This window comes from Neophocaena asiaeorientalis, unplaced genomic scaffold (genome assembly GCF_003031525.2).
Source record: "Neophocaena asiaeorientalis asiaeorientalis breed wild unplaced genomic scaffold, Neophocaena_asiaeorientalis_V1.1 scaffold70, whole genome shotgun sequence".
NCBI lineage: Eukaryota > Metazoa > Chordata > Mammalia > Artiodactyla > Phocoenidae > Neophocaena > Neophocaena asiaeorientalis.
Window position 1 is genome coordinate 14091457 of NW_020175410.1, and position 20365 is coordinate 14111821.

Sequence of the window (20365 nt, forward strand, 5' to 3'; positions counted from 1 at the left end):
AACAGCTTTCCTTTTAAAACAATACTGATTTACATGTTAAAATAAAAGTTAATCAACCAGAAAGTCTCTTTATTAAATTTCACTGATCCTATTGATACCATCATCTTACATACTTCCTGATTTAGAATGGAGTACTGTGAAAACTCATACGCTGTAAGAGTTTAATATATTTGTTAAAGAAAAAAACTTTTAATAAACCAACGTTTTCTTTAAAAAACTGAAATGGCCTTAAGCTCTGTGGAATAATAGATATAAGAAGATGATGGTCACTATGAATCTCAGTTGTTAATTCCAAATATAAATATGTATTTTTATTGTAAGAAGAGTTTTTCTGTTGTTAAAGAGAAAAACTGTAAGTATGAAACAAAACAGCAAAATTAGAGATATGTTAGTTGGTTGAAAAATCCAAGGGTCACCCAATGGCCATGCAATTGTATAAACACACCTGCTCCAGGTGCTGCATCGACTGCAGCATCTACTAGTCCTATTAGGAAAGAAAAAACACACACACAGAACAAAAATATGATAATTTACATGTCTTCTATTTCCTAAAATAGAATAATACACATACACAAAAGAATTAGAAGTAAAAGTTGAAACCACTGATTACCATTGGTAACATTTTCAGATGTATCAGTATTTCTTAAACATTTTTCATGTATCATACATATACTTTCCACATTAAAAATTCCAACCCTAAACCTGTGCTAAACAAATTTGAGCAACCAGAAAAACTTCACCATATTACAAAAATGTATGTTGTATCTCTAAATTGATAAAATTCAATTAGTAAAACTACACACTTATAATCTGACTGCATGTGTAATATAAAAGTGAGAAGATATGATTAAAAGGATTTAAAGTTCCACTGTTACAAAGACTGACATTTATTTTTTTTTTACCACTGAACAAACTTTAAGATGTTACCCAATGTCTCATTTAAGAAAAAATTAAAGGTTATTTGTAAACTTATTTATTCTTTGAAGTCCTGCTTATATTAAACTAGATGTCAGCCTGCTTCTAACAGCCAGTGACCTGTTCAATCTATTATCTTGCAGGCTGAAATCCACCTCACCTGCTCACTACTAGTGCAGGTCAGTGCTCTTATTTAGTTAATGCAAGTATACATTTTGCTGTCTTTCTGCAATTAAAAGAACTAAAGCTGGGCTTCTCTGGTGGTGCAGTGGTTGAGAGTCCACCTGCCGATGCAGGGGACACGGGTTCATGCCTTGGTCCGGGAAGATCCCACATGCCGCGAAGCGGCTGGGCCCGTGAGCCATGGCCGCTGAGCCTGTGCGTCCGGAGCCTGTGCTCCGCAACGGGAGAGGCCACAACAGTGAGAGGCCCGTGTATCGCAAAAAAAAGAACTAAATCTTACACTGTTTAAAAAATATCCTGTCTCATTATATGCAGCTTTCTCTTTAGGCAGAGGTTTGAAGATAAATGAAGAATTATCTTTTTCTGTCAAAATATGCCAAAGGAGAAAGAAAACAAATTTGATTCCACATGGTTGGCTAATAAGACAATTACCAATAAGGTAGATTTTCTCATTATTTTTCAATCCCTATATAAAATATATAAATAATGGCACTGAAAGGGGGAAAAAAGTCATCTTGAACTTTTCAGGAATGTTTCATATAAAGTCTAAAAATACATACGCTGTTCAACTGGGCCTGCCTCAGCTTTCATAGCTTCCTTCTGCCTCGACAGTAATTCTCTTTCTTCTTGGATCTGCTGTTGCTCTGCTTCTAATTCTTGTAATCTATTACCTGCACATAACAACTCCTGCTCAAGACGATCTATTATATCAATTTTTTCCTGAATTTGCCTTTCAAAAAGCATTTTTTCATCTGCATAGCCATCAATGACACCTACAAAATAAAATTAACAAGGAATGTAATTATTATTTCAAATTTTACCATTATATTTATATAAAAAATAAAAGGTGTTCTGTTAGCAAATTTTAAATCATTCCAACCTATTAAGTCTTGAATGAATCTGCTGATGATAGCAGTAACTATGGTATGCTCAATACAGCCTTTTCTTATTAAATATGTGTCTAAATAAGAAATTCCTCTGAATTTTCTGTTACGCTAATGCATCACATCATGTAGGTATAACACACTTTATTAAACGGATATAAATAGATAGATTCCTGGAAAGCTTAATATAAATCAGATGCTTGGGAACTGAATCACATTTTAAATATACTTGAGAAAGCTGGTATTTTAAGTGATTCTAGAAGGCCAACACCCACAACAGCATGGTAGGATATAAACAGCATAGAGCTTTACAGGCTTAAAGCCTGGAATCACGATTTAGTGGTGACTGAACAATTTATTAGCATCTCTTTGCTCCAGTTTCCTCATCTTTAAATTAAAACAGTTGTCTTATGGTGGGATTATGGTAACAATTCACTATCGTTCATTTCTGCATTTTTTAAAATTTTAAATACTTTCTATAATTCTACTAAGTACTTTTTAAAATTAAAAATATATATATAGTTTTAAAAACTGCTTAGAGGAATTCTGAAGACAAACTATACCTACTTTTCAATGGGCATTTGAAATTAAAAGTAGACTGGTGGCTTCCAAACCTGACTTGCACCACAATTTATTTTTAGACTTGAAATTTCTCCACCCTCAGTTGCCAATGGCAGGGTGCTCACCCTCAGCCTTACTGAGCTCCACAGCCAGCTGTTCTCTGGCCCTGCACTCCTCATGAAGGCGCTCTCGCAGTTCTTCTTGGCACTTAAGGGACTCTGTCACTTCTTGTTTCTGTCTAAATGACTCACGCATCAATTCTGTCTGTGTAACTTTCGCATGTTCCAGCTAAACAAAGAGGGAAAGTAAACGTGAAGGAAGACAAAGTGTTAAGAATACCAGTGTCATTCCCTATTAAAGCTTAAAAAAAAAAAAAGAAATTTAACTGAAAATAAAGATATACTGTTAAATTGTAGTCATTTAATATTTCTAGTGCATGCTAGTACTAGTAGGTAGGGTAAATCAGTAGATAAGTAGATTAGCTGTGTACAACTTTCCATAAGATATGTATTCTAACTTTATTGAAAAAAAAAAGCTTCTTTTGAAAATAAACCATTTTACATCACTAGATCTATATGCTATCATATGAAAAGACATATAAAATTAATAATACACAGGCTCTTTTTGTATTTGGTAAAGAATTTTATGTAACTATGTGTTCTATGATAAGCTTTATGTTTTCTGTATTTAACGCTTATTGACTGCGACTTCTGCTGTACACTGTAGGGAACTAATAATAAGTGATTAATGCAATGCCATCAATGAATAAAATCATAGTGGCACAACAAAATGAAGTTTAACCCATATTTTAACTAAAAGCTTTATACTTCTGTCCATTTGTGAAACATCTACAAGACTCTGAATATTCAGTTTATTTTCAAAACCTTAGAACATAGAGGCATTATCTATAAACACAGCCTCCTTAAAATGCTGTTATTGGCATATACTGACCACATTCTTAAACAATTTTTAAGATGACAGTCAGGTACAGGCTCAAGGCCAAAGCGCTCAAAAACAGTGATCACTGTTATCAGCTGCATGAAATTGCAGAAAAGCACTATCTCTGCTTTAGTTTTCTGGGCTTCTTACTGTTAGCACCTGCTTTATCTGTTTTTATTAAAACAACTACATGGGGAAAAACTGAGCACAAATGTTTCTGGTATTTAATATTAAAACCATTACATTTTTTAAAAAATTACCATAGCATTTTAAAATTTACCATAGCAAATAGATTTTAGAGTTAGAGTTACTAAGTAAAGCTTTTTGTGGTACCATTTTGTGGTTGGATAAATCAGTATCTCACATATCTATTGTGCAATTATTCTTGTTTTAATATGATGTTTTAAATATCATTCACAACCCATTACTTGAAAATAATATGCATACACATTTAAGATTCATAATTGAAAATTAAGCACGTATTTTAATCACAAAATATTTCCTAAAATATCTGTAATAATATGTTGTTACCTCAACAAATATAAAACTTTATATATTTTTTTACTTTTGACTGGCAAAAGACTATTTTCCTTTAAATGTGGATAACCAGTATACATTAATTTTTAAAATTAAAAAATGACCATAAAATATGAACTAATTTATAAAAAGCCCTGCTCCTGAACTTAGTCACAGCCTATATTTAAAAAATAAATCAACTGTTTTCACATGTACATATGTAATTTTTTTCCTGTACATTGTAAAATGGTTGCCTGAAATATATGAAATCTCTAAAAGAGTTCATAGCTCTAACTAATTAGGATATGAGTTTTTTTTTCCTTTTTCAAATTTACTGTACAAATACAACAATGCACTTACAACAAAATAAACACTTGCTTTAGATAAGAAAAATAAGTCGGCTTCTATATTCTATTTTCTGACAAGATCTAAACCTGCTTTAAGATGCATTTAAATATTACTATGGAACCACAAGAAATAACTTCAGTTTTACAAAGCAAAACAAAAAAGCTGGGACTCAAATAGAGTAGATCTAGGAAACAAATTTCACTTATTATAGAAGATGGCACCCACATTTATTGGAATAAGAGATTCCTTCAAATATTTATTTAAATACATTATACATAAAAAACCTCTTCCATCCAGTTAAGGTACAGTTTATTCCTAATATTTATATAATACCTATAACCTAACACTGAATAATGTGAAATATATAAAAATATCATATTCAATATTTTCACATAATTTAATAAACTTACTACATTAAAAGTATGTATCATTAGTAAATAATCTGTCATTTTAATATAAAAGCTTTAGGGGAGGTAACAAAACTATTCTGAAAGCATCTGTCTTGTTAAATACTAGCTAGTACATATAAATAAAGCCATAAAAGTCACAAAAAGTGGCAAATAACATACTAACTTGTAGTGAATCATTCACAACATTTAAGTGTCAAATGAACCTGAAATACTAACTATGCTAAATACCCTTAACACTGCTTATAACATACATTTCACATAAAAAGCAGAAAAAGGAATTTCCTCATAGGATTAGTAGGCATACTAAAAATAAGCTCCTTAGGGAGTTAGCAAGAAAACTGAAATAAGAATCCACGTTTCCTTTCCGGAACTACAGGCAATATGCCATATGATTGTAAACATTTCCTAATTGGCTCAATGACAATTCACTTAGCTGTTTTAGGTATGACAATGCCTATTCCTTCAAATATAATCATTCCATTTTTACTCAGCATTGGCATCATAAACATATAGAAGTAAGCTTCTTAAGGACAAGCAGGATCTTTTTAAACAGCTTGCCTGGTATGGGAGAACTGAAATATTATCTCATTCTGCTTTCTGGAATGAAAAATGTAGCCAAGTTGGGGCTTGTGGACAAAATTTAGCCCTTCAATACATTAATCATTACAGGATGAATGAGTAGTAACACACCAAACAAAAAGAAAACAAGATTCTATTCCATTTACCCTTACCAAAGACATTTAAAGTTCATTTCTCATTACAGTTTTAAACTAAATGTATAAAAAACTGAAAGCATAAAATAAAACTATAAAAAACCAAATTTTTATACTTACTGAATAAGGAGGGGTAGGCAGGGAAATTTTGGAAATAAGCTTTAATATATGCCCATTTCTTTTATGAATAAAATGAAAAATAGAAGTATTAACAATTACTGAGTTATTTTCATCCAAATGTTCACATAGAGGAAAAGGATGTGGTAAAGGCACCCGAGATTCAACCTCATAAATGTCTTCATCTTGTTCTTCCAACCACGAGCCACTAAGTTTGACAGTTGCCAAATGGGTCCTGTAAGAATCCATTCTAGAAGTTGTAGCTGCTAATTTTCCTCACTTGCTGTACCAGTATTCTACTACACTAAAAAAGTTCTGTTTAGTTCATCCAGATATACCACAGCAGTATGAAAATTTCTCCTTAGCACTATCAAACATTATAAAATTAATTCATACAACTAAACAACAAAAGAAAAAACCCAGAAATCTAAAAAGAACTAGATCTCCATCAGCCTTCATCAAAAAAAGAACAAAAACAAACAAAACTAAAAGCAAGCAAACACGTTTTTAATTAGAATAATTACTAAATCGTTGAAGAATGGAAGAATAAAAATATAAATATCTAATTAGCTAAGCAATAAAACTGCCTCCGCTATCAAAATATGTCTGTGGAAATAAAAGCCTTCCAAGCAGAACCTGGTAGGGAAAGGCAAGTTTTAATTCTCCATAGTAGCAGTCTTAAAAAACGTAGTTGCAACATTATTTCCCTTGTTCTTGCTGCTTCACAAAGTGCTCTTCTGAACAGAGCTATTCAAATAGCCTCTCATGCTGAGCCAAAGAATTCTAGTCAGTGGGGAAAGGTCAGAACAGAGGGTGTGATTTAATGTCTTTACCTATAGGTACACTGACAGGTGGAATCTGAATTCATACACCCACAAAAAATCCTGCCTAACAGGATCCAAGTTCCACGTCAGAGCTCTGAAAAGGATATCTAGATAAGTTTATAATGCTTCTAAGATAAGCTAGTGTTTTTCCATTCCATTAAAAAATTGTTTTAATTTAAAAATGTGAAAACAAGTAGGTTTGAGTCCACACTACCAATTAGTTCTTCAACTATATCCAATAATCATAACTATTTCTGGAAAACTAAGTATTTCCTTTTGATACTTCCTTAAAATAATACTCATTCTTTTGAGTAGTCATTAAAACTAAACATAGTTTACATAACTAAACATAGTTTATAACATCGGTTATGAACTATTTCCACACTGAATTGGTTACAGAGTAATTCTTAAGGAAAAAAAAAAACCTCTTTTTAAAAGCTGCGCTGTGTATAATAATTGGTAATTATACCACTTAAGGTATCCTATGAACTCTGACTAAAAATTAAAAGCACAAGTGGTGTATAATGGCCTTTTAGTAGCTCCAGAAACCTCGGCAATAGTGAATAAAACAGCTTCTCAGAATTTAAAAGATGAACAACATACTTTTTAATATTAAAAATCCTCAATAGTGAAAGTTGTTTTAAATAAATGAAAAATCTTTCATTGTGGTGTCTTTTCTCTACCCAGTAACTAAATATCCTTAACTCACAAAACCTTTATTTACTATGGAAAAACCCACACTAAAGCAAGCACATCAACAAAAATCAATTTTATAGCCACTTTCACTATACAAAATATCTTTAGAGGAGTCAATACTCAAACCCTTCACTGTAAGTTAACAATTAGGGCAGAGAAAATAAGATTTTCTACGGAAAGCTCAGAATCTACAGGGATATGGCTTGGGGTAGCGGAGGGGCAGCTGCTTCCTAGAATTCCGGACTAGGCAATGACAAATTTCTGTTTATTATGGTTTCTTATGTGACGCCTCCAGTTAGTCTGTGAAGCCATCATAACATCTACACAAGATGGAGATCTAACCCCACCACTGGTGCAGCTAAATCTGACTTTACTGGGGCTTCAGCAGATACAAAATCATCAACATCCTAGATGTTCACTTTATGAACTGGCTGGACCCATGTTCAACATATCAAACACCTCTCAAAATACTCTTTCCCAGCTCCCTCTGAGAATAAGTTTATTTTCATAACCTGGTGTTCAATTTCTCTTATTTGAAGCAAAAACAAAACCCTGAAAGTAAGACATATCCCTTTATAAATAGAAACATTTAGGTCAAGCCAAGAACTAACTACAAAGAAAAGAGAAAACTGGGAGGAAAAGACTCAAAAAAGCCGCAGATTAAGATGACTTAGGGGGAGCTTCCCTGGTGGCACAGTGGTTGAGAATCTGCCTGCTAATGCAGGGGACACGGGTTCGAGCCCTGGTCTGGGAAGATCCCACATGCCACAGAGCAACTAGGCCCGTAAGCCACAACTACTGAGCCTGCACATCTGGAGCCTGTGCTCTGCAACGAGAGGCCGCGACAGTGAGAGGCCCGCGCGTCGCGATGAAGAGTGGCCCCCGCTTGCCACAACTAGAGAAAGCCCTCACACAGAAACGAAGACCCAACACAGCCCAAAATAAATAAATAAATTTAAAAATAAATAAATAAATACTCCTGTTCTCTGTTTAAAAAAAAAAAAAAAGATGACTTAGAATGGGGCAAATAGCCCCATTAACAGTACATTAACTGATGGCATACTATATTAAATGTTCAGAAAGGTGACCCTGAATTAAAATAATTCAAATTATAGTCTATTTTTTCCCTACTTTTGAAAGCATGTAAAACCTGTGTTTATCCATGTAAAACAAAAATTTATAAGTAAGGTGTACCCCCTTATAACCAGGAATATAAGTCAAGGTTAAGAAACTAACCACAAAGAAAACAGAGTAAAATTAAAGGAGGAAAAGACTCAAAACAGCAGTAAAGACGATTTAAGATAGGGGCAAATAGCTCTCCCCAAAACAGCATATTAACTGATGGTATATTATATATATTGATGTTCAGATAGATTACTTTGAATTGGAATAATTCAAATTATATATATATTTTTAATTTTAGAAAGCACATAAAACCCTTTGCAATCAAAAACAGTTAAAATAATTTCAATTTTTAAGAGGACACCCTTTTACTTATCCAGACCAGCTCATTATCCCCTGGTTTCAGATAATCAAGATTTTAATATATATTTGAAGACTATTAATTTGCAGTATAGAGTTATATTTTTAGCTTTACTGTAATTGTACAATATCAAGCTATTTAACCTTTTCCCCAGAAATATTTCCCCCAACTTGTAAACCACTTCTGTTGCTCTCTTTTGTATTTTGATTTTTTTTTTTTAAGTTACTTAATAGACTGAATCCTGGCTACAATACCCTGACAGAGCCCTGATGCTTATAATACACACACTGGTAGCAACACCTAATGGCAAATGTATTTCAACACTTTATTAAGGTTTATGTTTTATTTTTATTTTTTAAAATAAATTTATTTGCTTTTTACTTATTTATTTTTGGCTGTGCTGGGTTTTCATTGCTGCGAGTGGGGGGCTACTCTTCGTTGCGGTGCGCGGGCTTCTCCTTGCAGTGGCTTCTCTTGTTGTGGAGCACAGGCTATAGGCACATGGGCTTCAGTAGCTGTGGCACGTGGGCTCAGCAGTTGTGACTCGTGGGCTCTAGAGCACAGGCTCAGTAGTTGTGGCCCACGGGCTTAGTTGCTCTGCGGCATGTGGGATCTTCCTGGACCAAGGCTCGAACCTGTGTCCCCTGCGTTGGCAGGCGGATTCTTAACCACTGTGCCACCATGGAAGCCCACAGTTTATGTTTTAAAATACAACAATGATAAAACAAAATCTTAACTTACAGTACTACTGTTTCATCCTCATAAAAAGGCTCCTTTTTGGAGAAAATATAGAAAAGTACCTTAAGTTCCATTATTCTAAAAAATGATTATGAATAAATTCATGAGAGTTGCCTATAATAAAAATCATTTCTTTGGGAGTAAATTCCTCATTCACTGTTTTCTTCTAACGCCTGAAAGAATCTCTTGGTAAATAATCTCCTATGGCTGTAAACAGTAACTCAGGATTCTGGAAAACTTTAATTGCTAAAACACTACTTCCACATAACAGACTGATTCCTATTTCTACCTGACCCAAGAATCAAGAATTTGAAACAGGGACTTCCCTGGTGGCGCAGTGGTTAAGAATCTGCCTGCCAACGCAGGGGACGTGGGTTCAAGCCCTGGTCCAGGAAGATCCCACATGCCACAGAGCAACTAAGCCCATGCGCCACAACTACTGAGCCTGCACTCTAGAGCCCGCAAGCCACAACTACTGAGCCTGTGCGCCACAACTACTGAAGCCCACGCACCTAGAGCTCGTGCTCTGCAACAAGAGGAGCCACTGCAATGAGCCCGCGCACCACAACAAAGTGTAGCCTCCCCCCACTCGAGAAAAGCCCGCAGGCTGTAAAGCAGCCAAAAAAAAAAAAAAAAAGAAAGAAAGAAAAAGAAAGAAAAGGAATCTAAAACCACACTCTCAGAGATAAAACTTCTCTGCAGAACCACAAAGACACTACTAAATAAAGATCATGTTAAAGAGATTAACTTTCTAATGGCTTGAGACTAGACTTTCAGCAATTTTACTCCTATTCCAACAAAAGCCATCCCAACCAATAAGAAACTGCAATAGGTTGAATACAAGCCTGAATATATTCAATATTTATAGCAGCCTGTCTCAGCAAAAGAGAAGTAAAATCCATCACAGTAAATACATTATTATATGGATTTGGACATGCCATTGGGCAAATCACTTATGAAATCAAATACATAAAGTAAAATACTCATAAAAGATATTATGAAACCAGGTTATAAAGGCAGATACCCTGATACTTAGTAAAGAAAACGCTTACTAATTCTTTTATTAAAGCAAGATGCATCTATGCAACCTAAAGCAGCCCCTAAACTTAAAACTAAGTACGAGACTTAATCATGATTTCCCACTAAAATTATATAACATATAAAACCAAACCAGTTAAAAAAAAAAGGAAAGAACCTTGATTATTTGACAGTATTTACTTAGACTACAGGGTCTTTTCAATGAAACTCCTCCCCAACCCCAAACAAAAGCCCACAATCACTGGCAATAATTTCTCTCACCAATCTTAAACGAGGCAGAGTCTCTCTGATCCAAAGGCCACACCTTCCACTTGTGTTCCAGATTCCACCCTCACCTACCCCAAAGATCTGGCTCCACAAAGCCCATCCCCTCTGATGTGCACCTTCAACTTTTCCATTGCTACTCAATATAAACACCTGAATCTTAAAAAAAAGCATTCTCCCCCTTTCAAGCTAATGGTCTCCTGTTTTCTTCACGGCCAGGTATCATGAAATTGCTATCTCTATTTCTTCAACTCTATTTCTGTAAGTGTCTGAATTTTGAATTTCTCCTATATCAACTCCATGAAACTGTTCTCATCAAGGTCACTGATGACACCTATACTGAAATATCCAAGGGACACTAAATCCTCAGCATCTGTTACCTTTCCATGGTATCTGACACTTACGGAAAATCACTCCTCATCTGGCTTTTATGACACTTGATATTGATTCTCTTGATTTTCCTCTCTCACTCTCAATATCTTTTGTAGACTTATCTACCTTTATTCTCTTTTAAATCTCAGCACTCTACCAGGACAAAAAGTTAGCTCTGTACACTCTCGAAAACCATGGTTTCAAACGTCTTTAAAATGATGACAACTTCCAATCTAGTTTCCCAAACTCTAGACTCTAGGGAATATCTTCTCCCTCTACGCATTTCAAACTCAGATTACCTAAAACTGAACTTGTTATTCACTTCTTTTGCATCCCCCAACTCAGTAAGGGAAATACACCAACAACTTAGTTGGTCAAGGATTCACGTGTGGTTTCCTCTCCCCTTCCTTATCCCCTACATTCAATGTCACACCAACTTCTATCAAATTCAACTTCTACAAGTTTTAAAATCACTTCACTCTTGCGCTAACTTGATTTCTATCCCTTTTCACTGGAATATTTTAAGAGTCTCCTGTTTCTGCATATTCAGCATCTCTCCTCACTATTTTCCTGTCCATATATTCACCCCACTGCTGCCAGAGGAATTCTCTCTAAAACACAAATTTGATATTATTATTTTCTACCAAAAATATTTCAATGACTCCCCATACTTTTCAGCATAAAGTTAAAACTCCTTAACTAAGCCCTCAAGGGACTATGTGCTAACCACTGCTACCCTTTTACCCTCTGTTCCCCACATTCCACCCTGGATGTTTATAACACAAAACTACCCAGTATCCTCAAACACATCATGCTGGTTTATACCAACATGCTATGCCATTTGCCACAAATTTTCTTCTTGACCCACCCGCTTAGTTTCTACTTGTCTTGTAAGTCTTTACTTAAAAGACTCATTTTCCCTCTCATTTTCTCTTGAATTATGCTTTCACCTCCATTACTTCACTGAAACTGCTTTTGTAAAGTAACCAATGACAACCACCCCCCACCACACCTCCCAGATTTCAAAATCTACTCCTCAGGCTATAACATTACCTGTCAGCAGTAACTGACAGAATGATTCACTCCTTTCATTTTCAAAGGGCAGAAAAAGTGGCAGTTAAGAGCACGGACCCTGAAGCCAGACTGCCTGGACTCAAATTCTAACTTACACCTAACTTATAAGCCTGGGCAAGTTCTCCAACTGGTTTCTTTGCTTCTGTCCTGCACCCCTCCATCCCCCCAGACTATATTTAACAAGGTGGTCAAAGTGATCCTTTTGGTAAATGTAAGTTATATCAGTTGCTGAAAAATCTCTAATGACCCGGAGCTGGAAACAATTTGTATGTCCTTTGGATATACAAACGGGTGCATCCATTCAATGGAATACTCCTCAGCTCTAAAAAGAAACAAATACTTAACACACATAGATGAATCTTATAAGTATTTTGTTAAGACAATGAAACCAGACCCAAAATAATGCATAATGTATGATTTCATTAATGACACTCTGGAAAAGACAAAACTATAGGGACAGAAAGCAGCTAGTAATTTTCAAGGGCAGGAGGTAGAGGAGGGGCTGACTATAAAAGAACAGAGCAGCACCAGGGAATTTTGGGGTGATGGAAATGTTCTGTATTATGTTTGTGGTGGTAGACACATAACTCTATGCATCTGTCACAACCAAAAGAACTGTCTACGCACAAATGAAATTTACCGTACATAAATTTAAAAAAAATTAACCAAAGTGTGAGGGAACCCAAAATGGAATAAAAACTATAATAAATAATTCTTATTGTATTATAAGTGAATAACAAAACCACACTAAAGGCGTGGGGAGAAAAGAGTTAACCTAGGATACTTTGAAAAACAGTATTTTGATCGTATACTGTACGGCTAAAGACCAAAAACTACTGTACATAAATACTGTACTCTAGTTAGTAAATTTGTTTTTCACAGGGATATAGGTTAGCAACTGTAAAATTACTTTATGGGTATATATGGGTATGAAATTACTTTATGGGTATAAATGGTTAACAAATGAATAAAACTGCTGTAGATTATGAGAGCCTGGTTTCTCGCCTTTGGAGAACAAAGTTACAAAGGAAAGGGGAAAGGGGAGAAAATGCTGTGGTACTAGATGGGGACTGGAGGTATCGATATGAAATTATATTTCTATTATATATGCAGACAGATACAGAAATAAATATATATGCAAGGGTTAATATACTACATATATTTTCAAACTGTCTGCTGAGAGGACCATAACACCTTAGTTAACAATAAGCACATATAGCACCCAGGTCTTGGTTTCTAAGTATCTTTCCTCCAATAAAGGGAACTTGAATTCCTTGGAGAAGTAGTTGATTCTAGGGCTGGGGCAGGGAAAATACAAGATGGGCCTGGAGTCTCTGATAGTGCAAATGCTCAAAAGACTAAGCACTTTGAAAGTGCACAAGTGCCAACCTGAAAGAGTTCTTACTGACAAAGCTGGAACAAAACAAACTACTGTAGTATTGGATTATAAACCACTGAAAAAAATTAATAGCTGTGAGTTCATATGAAACTTGATTAGTTAAGTAAATAAATGTGAGTGAAGAAACAGCTCTTGGGACTTCCCTGGTGGTGCAGTGGTTTAGACTCCGCCTGCCAATGCAGGGGACACGGGTTCAATCCCTGGTCCGGGAAGATGCCGCATGTCGCGGAGCAACTAAGCCCGTGTGCCACAACTACTGAGCCTGCGCTCTAGAGCCCATGTGCCTAGAGCCCGTGCTCCGCAACAAGAGAAGCCACTGCAATGAGAAGCCCACGCACTGCAACGAAGAGGAGCCCCCACTTGCCACAAAAAGAGAAAGCCCGCGCGCAGCAAAAAATAAAAATAAGTAAATAAATAAATAATAGAAAAAAGAAACAGCTCTTACAGAATAATTCCAATCAATAAATGAAGGAATAATGAATGAATGATGATAGAAAATCACCATTGGAACACCACAGTAGTAACTGTGCAGGCAAGATCTACCAACGGATGCTAAGATTAGTAGATGGAAGTTTAAAGAGAAACAGGAAATGTGCATATAGTATCAAACAGTGGAGAAACCCAGCTGACACCACAAGTAATCGAGATTAACAGCACCTGTAATAAGACATGTGCCTTTCGATTTGACACACAGAGAAGGGCTCATAACTTCAATGGCATTCTTGTCAAAAATGAATAAGCTTCATGTAATCATGAGAAAATAGACAAAATCACACCGAGGGATATTTTACAAAATAACTGGCCAGTCCTTTTCAAGTGTCAAGGTCATGAAAGGCAAAGAAAGACTCAGGAACTAACAGAGTCTGGAGAAGATGAAGAAGACATGACAACTAAATGCAATGTGCGATCCTGGAATAGATCCTAGAACAGAAAAAGGACATTAGTGGGAAAACTGGTAAAATCCAGTCTGTAGTTTATAGTACTGTACCACTTTTAATTTCTAAGTTTTGATAACTATAGTGTGGTTACACAAGATGTGAACATTAGGGAAAGCTGAGTGAAGAGTACATGGGAACTCTCGGTGCTAGTTTTGCAACTTTTCTGTAAGTCTGAAATTACTTCAAAATGACAAGTTAAAAAATTGTACCCAATGACTACATCTCTTTAAGAATTAAATTCCAAGTTCCATGTGATCTGGTTCCCAGGTATCACTATGACCTTGTCTCCCACACTTTGCCCACTCTTCTTGCTCCAGCTACACTGGGCTCTTTGTCAACCACACAAAGAACTAGCACGTGACCACCTCAATGACCACCTCAGGGCCTTGTACTCACTATTCCTTTGCCTGAAACATTCTTCCCCAACTTACCTATGTGGCTGTCTCCCATACTTCCTTAAGGTAGATGATTATCACATTATGAGAGAGGTCTTCCTTAATTTTCCTACATAAAATGTCCTCTTCCCCCATCATGCTCTACCTCCCCCTATTTTATTTTCCTTCACAGTAGGTATCAACCATCCGGCATACTATGTTTATTTATTATCAGTCCCCACCATTATATTGTAACCTCGGTGAGAGTAGGGACTTCGTACATTTTGTTCAGTGCTGTACCTCCAGTATCTAGAAGAGCAATTGTTACATACCAGGTGTTCAATAAATTTGATGAATGAGTGACTCATCTCAAAGCATCGAGTCCTCCAATAAGCTTTACTTGTTCCTACCTTACCCTAAACTGTCAGATGCTGCTCTCTTTTCTACTCTCAGGGTATCCTATGCAGAGTTATTTACCTGAATTTCTCTTTCACTGCAAGCAAAAAGATATAGCAGTGTCAGTTATGTTTTAGATTTTTTTTTTATGACAAGTGAAAAAGAATCAAGATAAAAGGGAAATATTCCATTATGAAGAAGAACCAAATAATGACTCATTAAAAAGAAAATGGAATACTAGTCATTTCACAAAGAGGACCACACATTATTTTGCATCAATCTGACTGTTAAAAATATTCATCATGTTCAAAATAATTTTAGTTATTAATGAGAATATTCTGAAGAAGTCAATGTCTTTAAACATCTCTCCATGGAAGAGTAGTAACTGAACTAAGTTTAAAGAAAATCTTACAGAGCTCCTATTCCCACTGCCTTAAAAATATAATTCATCTAGGGCTTCCCTGGTGGCGCAGTGGTTGAGAGTCCGCCTGCCAATGCAGGGGACATGGGTTCGTGCCCCGGTCTGGGAAGATCCCACATGCCGCAGAGCGACTAGGCCCGTGAGCCATGGCCACTGAGCCTGCGCATCTGGAGCCCGTGCTCCACAACGGGAGAGGCCACAACAGTGAGAGGCCCGCGTACCACAAAAAACAAACAAACAAAAATATAATTCATCTAAGAAAAATGATTTTTATATCAAGTGTCAACAACTACTTCAACCTTTTATTATAACAGATATTAGTAGAACACTTCAAAATTCCGCTAGAATAATGTGAATATTATAATAATAATTTCTAGGTCAGTGGTTCTCAAACTTTAGTCTGTATCAGTATCACCTCAAGGACTTGTTAAAACACAGGTTTTGGGGCCCCATCATTCGGTAGGTCTGGGGTGGGGACTGAGAATTTACATTCAGAACAAGTCTTTAGTGGTGCTTCTGTTGTTGCTTTAGAGACCACACTTTGAGAACTACTTACTGCTCTGGGCAAAATTTCTGTGATCTATTCAGTGATATTTGAACTAAAACAATACAGTAAAATCTACATAACATATTGCTGCTTTAGTATCTAACAAATGGAGAACCGTCAGGCTCCTACTGTACCTCACTACCTGGACACATAAGCAGATTTGATAAGCTGTAATCTTAGCCTGGAAGACTGACTGTTTCAGGTGGATCTCCCGCACTTGTCTGTTGACAGTGTTAATGGATTATGGGGAAAGTTTCTCTTCAGTAGCCTGTAGGAACAAGTCCAACCACTGATCGCTTCTGATTTATATACCCTTTTTCCGTGGGGCGTGTCAAATGACAAATATATTACATTAACTAGATTGTCAATAAATTACAATGAGTATCAGGTAGTAGCAACAGTATTAACAGAGCTCAAGATCCAGGTCAAAAGTATTTAATAGTGGTCAAAAAAGGAAAAGTATTAACAGCTGTTTTCATGGTATAAAAGATAAAAACAGAAATTAAATACCAACGTGGCTGAAATAAGCAAAAAAGAAAAAAAAAGCAAGATCACGTAGAAATTCAGTATAGAATCAGCTGTATGACTTTCACAGGATAAAAGGAATAATTATGATGCATATTCAAGCATTAAAAGTGCTGAAAAGCAACAGTTGAAAATGCCAGAATTGGCTCAGTTTACTAAGGAGAGTAGCATCCAATAGTCATTGCTACTGCAGAAACAGAATAATTTCTTAAAGAAAAAAAAGTAGCATCAATGGAGGCCAGACATCAGAAATAGCAAGAGATCAAAGATACTCTTTCAACTTCTCAACTTTTGTTTAAAATGCACATGGGATCTAGAATACTCTGAATAAAGATATCAGTGAAAAAATGTTAATAATACTGGCCCTGTAGCTTAGGACAATGAAGCACTCATTTGATTAACCAGAGAGTTGTGATTCTACAGTTAAATTAAATATTTTTAAAATAAGTGAAATTACTTCATTTTAAAACAGCAAACAATTTTTAAAATTCTGCATAGAGTACTTAAGAGGCAATTACTATACAGGGTATAAAAATTTTATAGACAGAGAAAATTGCAAGTTAAGGTATAAATACAATGGTATATACTCTCAAAAGTTCTATGAAAACAATACTTCAATGTAGAAACTATCCCTCACTCTAGTTTCCTACCAAGGTAGTAAAGTGAGGTATTCTAATCATATTTGTGAAAAGAATGTAAAACTCACGGGAAGGAATGGTAGGCTTGATCTGTTATATTTAATAGTACTGCTATGACATACTTAAGCACATGGTTTGCTTTAGAGATTCCTTATACCATTCCTTCAAATAAATAATATATATTATAATGGAATATTTCATACAATGGTAAAGTTAAAATCTCTTTTGGTATCAAAAAAAGTAATGTGTAAGAGTCTAGAAAAATCTGAAAATTAAAACACTGAATTTTAGAATTTAAAGACTCCATCAGCAATTGGTTGTCACAAAGACAACCAATTATTAAAGAGGAAACAAACTAGATTTCTGTGAGACAGTAAAGAGAAAACATTTAGTCCTCGTTCCCTGGCTTAAAAGAAAACTTATTTCCAACTCAGTATATATTAGCAACGTAAGGAGGTTACCTGACTACTAGTTTCACTTATGGCTTCTAGGAGTTTTTCAACTGCCGCTTGTAGTCGAGAGCTAATGTTCAGCATAAGTTCTTCATTTTCAGGGTCTATTTCATTTCCAGTAAAGCCACTTCTCATGAGCTGCTGTGACAGCTCCGTTCCTTCCTCAGTTACTTTGGACCACATGCTACTGTCACTCCTTGGTATATCACTTCCAGAATAAGAGGGTTTAGATTCATCTGTAACCAGAATAACACTATTTTAAAGGTATAAATCAATTATAATAATTATAGTAAAAAAAAAGGTTACAAAATAAAATCAAATTAAAACTTGAAATCATTGGAACTATAAGGTATCTTAGTTAACACTGCAACAAAACAAATAAAATAGGCAAATACAGAATGTAATATTATTTGATAACCTACCAGGTATAAGAAGGGGAAGAATAATGCCATGCTAGCTAATAGCGCTTGGCAGAAATTAATATTTGGGATAATTAGTATTTTTTCTTTAATAAAAAATTTAAAACACCTTTCAACAGATATTTACTAAATGCTCATCGCGTAGGGTTTACTAAGTAATGGAGACACATAGGTGGCAAGATTTGGCTCCTATCCGCAAGGACATTACACACGGTGTAATGAAAAACAAATATCTAAACAACAACATAAAAAGAAAACGTTGTGCAATGAGATATTCCAGGTGTATGGAACGACAGAAGTGCTTGATTTTGCATGGAGCAGACCCTTTGATTTCTAAGAACTATACTGGGCAGCATCACCTGCTTGGCTAGACAGTAAAAGGGACTAAAATCTTTTTGCAACTTGCTACTTTTGTAATAGCTATCCTGGGAAAAGGTTAGACTAATAAGCAGTTCTAATTTTAACTATGGACTTGTGTTTCCACACTAGTCTTTTTTTCTTATGTAAAGAAAACTGAGTTTACATGGGCAGAAGATAAAGCTTTAGAAGTGTTTTCTCTAAACTGAAATAAAAGCAAATGTTATTTATCACTGCCAGGGAATACAGTACTTATCTGTGGGCAGCATGTTACAAGTGAACAATGAAATTTCCTGAAGAGGAATCACCTATTCTTTTACTACAAGTAGTACATATTTCTTATCAGTAACTGTACAAAGTTAACAAATTAAAGTCACAAGAAATTGTAATTTCCAAATGGAAATAAACATTCAGCTTGATACAATCACCCAGGAGAATAAGAGCTATTTATTAAAAAGTCTTGCTAAAGTAGCTGGTGTCATATGGAAGTCTCTCAATCTCATGTAGTAATGATATCAGATGCGGTTTCAGATACAAGATCTGAACTCAGCACAATTCAACATTTTATTTATTTATTTTTGGCTGCTTTGGGCCTCTGTTGCTGCGCGCGGGGCTTTCTCTAGCTGCGGCAAGCGGGGGCTACTCTTTGTTGCAATGCGTGGGCTTCTCACTGTGGTGGTTTCTCTTGTTGTGGAGCAAGGGCTCTAGGCTCCTGGGCTTCAGTAGTTGTGGCGCATGGGCTTAGTTGCTCCGCAGCATGTGGGATCTTCCCAGACCATGGCTTGAACCTGTGTACCCTGCATTGGCAGGTGGATTCTTAACCATTGTGCAACCAGGGAAGTCCCAGCACAATTCAACATTCACTAAGCACCTCCTCTGTGTAAGTCACTGGCTGAAGAATCCAAAACTGCATTCTAGAAAATGACATCGTATGGACCTTTTTTCTTTTTTAAGGTCTTTATTGAATTTGTTACAATATTGCTTCTGTTTTATGTTTTGGTTTTTTGGCCAGTGAGGCATGTGGGATCTTAGCTCCCCGACAGGGATCGAACCCACATCCCCTGCATTGGAAGGCAAAGTCAACCACTGGACCACCAAGGAAGTCCCTAGAGAAAATGACTTTAAATGTTTGCTAATACATAGGTTTGTCTAATTCTTAGTGTAGCAGCAAATACAATTTCATTTTGCATTTTTATTTTCAAAACTGAAAAACAACAACTAGACTGGTATTTACTTACATTATTCTACATATTCAAAACTGAATGTCTTGATAATAGAGATTAACAGTTTATAAATATTCAAGAGTTCAAAATGATCTCAGAATTCAAAATGAGTTCAGATACAGTACAATGTATATTACAAAGCCAGTAAATAAAATTAACGTGGTCTAGAAAATAAATGATATTTTTGATGAAGTTATGGAAGCAAGAAATATTAGTTTACAACTGGTGTTAAAAAAACTAAAATTACCTATGTAATACAGCACCTTTATCTAAGGAATTAAATGCATTCTAGGGACACTTCCTTTTTATGGATACAGAGAATCTGACAAATCTGAGGAAAGATGATAGTCTGATATGATGGGCAATCAAGGCAGCTTTGTGGTGTGCAAGTATGTGGCGAAGCAAGGATGAGGTAGGGGAGAGAGCAGAAAAAAGGTCGCTAGAAAGTAGGCTGGATCCAAGTTGTGAATGGTCTTAAATTTTTCAGGAACCTGGGTTTTTTTGTTATAAATAATGGGGAAGTAAATCGCTTTTTGAGCAGGAAGATAATATCAAATGTGTGAATCAGGAAGCAAACTGCAGCAATGCAGAGGAAGGGTTG

General features: G+C 35.6%; 1 protein-coding gene across 11 annotated transcripts in view; it reads right to left on the reverse strand.

Moving 5' to 3' along the window:
• The window catches only part of AKAP9 (A-kinase anchoring protein 9), a 147669-nt gene that overhangs the window by 37631 nt on the left and 89673 nt on the right, over nucleotides 1-20365 (reverse strand). For 10 of the 11 annotated variants that reach the window (XM_024767016.1, XM_024767014.1, XM_024767013.1 and 7 more), the window contains 3 exons: nucleotides 17775-18001; nucleotides 2669-2831; nucleotides 1659-1871 (listed from right to left, as the gene is read on the reverse strand). In XM_024767016.1, coding sequence (XP_024622784.1) covers nucleotides 1659-1871; nucleotides 2669-2831; nucleotides 17775-18001 — 603 coding nt within the window. The remainder of the gene's footprint in view (nucleotides 1-1658; nucleotides 1872-2668; nucleotides 2832-17774; nucleotides 18002-20365) is intronic. The other variant, XM_024767007.1, reaches the window with a different exon arrangement.